Here is a 3,234-nt window from a genome sequence, read left to right on the forward strand (position 1 = left end):
GGATTGACTATATAGCCCATACATCCTTAATCAGTTAAATATCATTAATCGGCATTTTATTGGTACTGATAAAACCGAATTTTTGACAAAGTATTTCGTTCCTCCTCAAATATTTCTAAACTGGTGGTCCTACGAAGAAATTATATACGACCTTATTTATAGCTAACTAGAGCTACAAATTTTGTTTGAAACATTTTTCGCTAGCGTTGATAGTTAACAAGTATTTTTCAAAAAACGATAAAACAGTTTATTGCAAAATACTCGACGGTAGACCAAAAAATATATCAGTCAAAAGTTGTAGCTTTTGATGGTACCTGCAACTCTCGTTTCAAACTTTCCTCGCTAGCGGCAACAGGTAAGCAGTTATTTGCAATAAACGAAAATTTCGCAAAATCTGAAATGCTTAAAATAAAAGTTGGTACTACTATTACCTGTAAAAAAGGTCGTATACAATTTTCTTCTATTTCGTATACTCCAGAAATAATCTATTAATTATTTCGTCCATTGCCAATTATTTCTTAACGAGTGGAGTTGCACAGAACCTATTTGTATCTGACAACTACAGTTAGTATAAATACTACAGTCTACTAATAGTTAAATGATAAAATAAAAATCAGCGACGTTCAACTGGGAGGATCCATTCGATTTGGAGTCGCAGTTGACGAAAGATGAGATTCTGATGAGAGATCAGTTCCGAACGTACTGTCGCGAGAAACTGCAGCCTCGAATACTCCATGCGAACCGTAATGAGGTCTTTCATAGAGAGATCATGAGGGAATTAGGGGAGTTAGGTGTTCTGGGGTGTACCATGAAGGGCTACGGTGCCGCTGGCGTTTCCTCCGTGGCATATGGACTCTTGGCTAAGGAAATCGAGTCCGTGGACAGTGCATACCGATCCGCTCTATCCGTACAATCATCCTTGGCCGCTGGGGCGATCTACAAGCATGGCAGCGAGGCACAAAAGCAACAATATTTGCCGAAACTGAGTACGTTATAATAATTTAAGGAACTAAGACGCGAAAGAGATTGAAATAATTAAATGAGAGAACTGATGGAAGTGTGAAGAAAGAAAGATTGATAATTGTCTATTTCTGTCTCCGTATACATTTGGTTTGATTGAGGATGATTGCACGAGTGTGGGAACGTCGTATGAAATACTTGGATCGTTTTCAGTATCCGGTGAAATGATCGGTTGCTTCGGACTAACTGAACCCGATCATGGGAGCGATCCGGGCTCGATGGCAACGAAGGCGACTTACGATTCAAAGAGGAAGATCTACAGATTGAATGGATGCAAAACATGGTCAGTTACTCGCCAGCGATCGAATATCGAGCTTACATCTTCGATGATTATGTAAAATTCAGGATCACGAATTCACCGATCGCCGATCTATTGATCGTGTGGGCAAAGAACGAGGAGGGCAAAGTCTGTGGGTTTATAATCGAAAGGAAGGGTAGCGAAAATCGATTATCCACACCGACGATCGAAGGGAAATTTTCTTTGAGAGCTTCTACCACAGGAATGATCATTATGGATAACGTAGAAGTGCCTGCGGAGAATTTGTTACCCAAAGCCCAAGGTCTTAAAGTAAGTTTCGTTTTACGTACGAATGAAGTTCTGCGATTGGATGTCTCCTTTTTTTTTTATCGACGAATGGATGAAGTAAGATTTAAATGCTGAGAGGGAGAATATGTGCGATTTTTATCAGCTACAAAAAAGATGTCATGCAGGGTCCTTTCGCTTGTCTGAACAACGCCCGATACGGAATAGCGTGGGGTGCTTTAGGTGCCGCCGAAACCTGTCTAAATGTGGCTAGATCGTACACCATGGAAAGGAAGCAATTTAATAGACCGCTGGCAGCCAACCAATTAATACAGAAGAAACTGACCGACATGATGTGCGACATCGCTATTGGTTTGCAAGCCTGTCTTAGGGTTGGCAGGCTCAAGGACGAGAACAAGTAGGAATCGTTTTCATCGATTTTCCATCCTATTTCCGTTAGGGGTTGATCATTCTTTTCTAACAATTGTTTGTCATTATCATTTCATCATTACTCATCTTTCATATGCTTAAAATCGAAAGCAATTAATCTAAACATCGTTAGTGATAGGAGCAGGGTTCGTCATTGTTGCTCTTGTTTTGCTAGCATTTTCATATGTTGTATGTTAGAGTTTCTCCAGAGATGATCTCCATCATCAAAAGGAATTCCACCACAAAGGCTCTAGAAATTGCAAGGACGGCCAGGGAGATGTTGGGTGGTAATGGAATATCGGATGAATATCATATTATCAGACACATGATGAATTTAGAGAGCGTTGTTACTTACGAAGGTACGTAGATACTCGTACGCTGGAAAGGGTTGAAGTATTTTTTAATAACATTTGTCGCAGGTACGAGCGATATTCACGCTCTGATACTCGGTAGAGCGATTACCGGCATACAGGCGTTCAGTGTGTGAGCGAATAAAACCGTGTACCCTACTTTTGTACATTTGTATGCTTTCTATAATAAAACAAAGATAAGGATAACGAAACGAACTCGTGAAACTGAAGTTAAGAAACGAAACAGAATCAACCGAAGATGTAACTCGAATTGTGTTCAGTGAAATCCCGGTTTTAAGTTTCTCTCAAATTTTATTTCGATACCGCCGAATTGCACATTTCTTTTAAACTGTCCCTCTCTCTCTCTTTCTCTCTCTCTCTCTCGCTCTCTCTTCCCTCCTTCTGTTTCTCTATTTAAAATCAACAAGGATGTGTTCACGACACAAGCGAACTCCGATTTTAATCATAAATAAATTAAGTTTAATTGCTAAGTAATAAAACGTTAATTACATATGTCAATGATAATTAATTTAAGTACAACACACGTCTCGTGCAAAAGTGTAAAGAAGTTTCTTTTTCGTGCTACACTCAATTACCATTTTTTTGTATTTTTATGTGTTTTTTTTTTATCTTGTTTTGGTTTGTTCGGTTTGGTTTGTTTCTTTTTGTCCTCTTTACCACTCGACGTAGGTTTCACCGCTCTCTTTTCGCTTTTCTCGTTCACATATCTCCCTTCCAAGTGTCTGTGTGTTTTACAATATGTTCATGATCCCGTGTCTCTGTGTGTGTATGCTTTTTCTCTCTCTTTCTTCACTTTAAATGGTTCTCGACTACAATAAGCTCTTGGTAAAACGTAGTAACATCGTAGTTTACAGTAGTTTACAATCGCCTTCTCGCGCGTGTGTCTCTATT

The 3,234-nt window shown here is 39.2% G+C and overlaps 1 protein-coding gene across 1 annotated transcript in view; it reads left to right on the top strand.

Moving 5' to 3' along the window:
• Nucleotides 1-2,580, top strand: part of LOC108624099 (glutaryl-CoA dehydrogenase, mitochondrial) — a 4,439-nt gene extending 1,859 nt beyond the window's left edge. The window contains exons 3-8 of the mRNA XM_018023154.2: nt 618-986; nt 1,174-1,303; nt 1,366-1,588; nt 1,732-1,961; nt 2,171-2,331; nt 2,392-2,580. Coding sequence (XP_017878643.1) covers nt 618-986; nt 1,174-1,303; nt 1,366-1,588; nt 1,732-1,961; nt 2,171-2,331; nt 2,392-2,459 — 1,181 coding nt within the window. The 3' untranslated portion in view covers nt 2,460-2,580. The remainder of the gene's footprint in view (nt 1-617; nt 987-1,173; nt 1,304-1,365; nt 1,589-1,731; nt 1,962-2,170; nt 2,332-2,391) is intronic.
• The last annotated feature ends 654 nt before the right edge of the window (nt 2,581-3,234 follow it).

This window comes from Ceratina calcarata, unplaced genomic scaffold, assembly GCF_001652005.2.
Source record: "Ceratina calcarata isolate Rehan_Ccalc_2016 unplaced genomic scaffold, ASM165200v1 scaffold297.2, whole genome shotgun sequence".
NCBI lineage: Eukaryota > Metazoa > Arthropoda > Insecta > Hymenoptera > Apidae > Ceratina > Ceratina calcarata.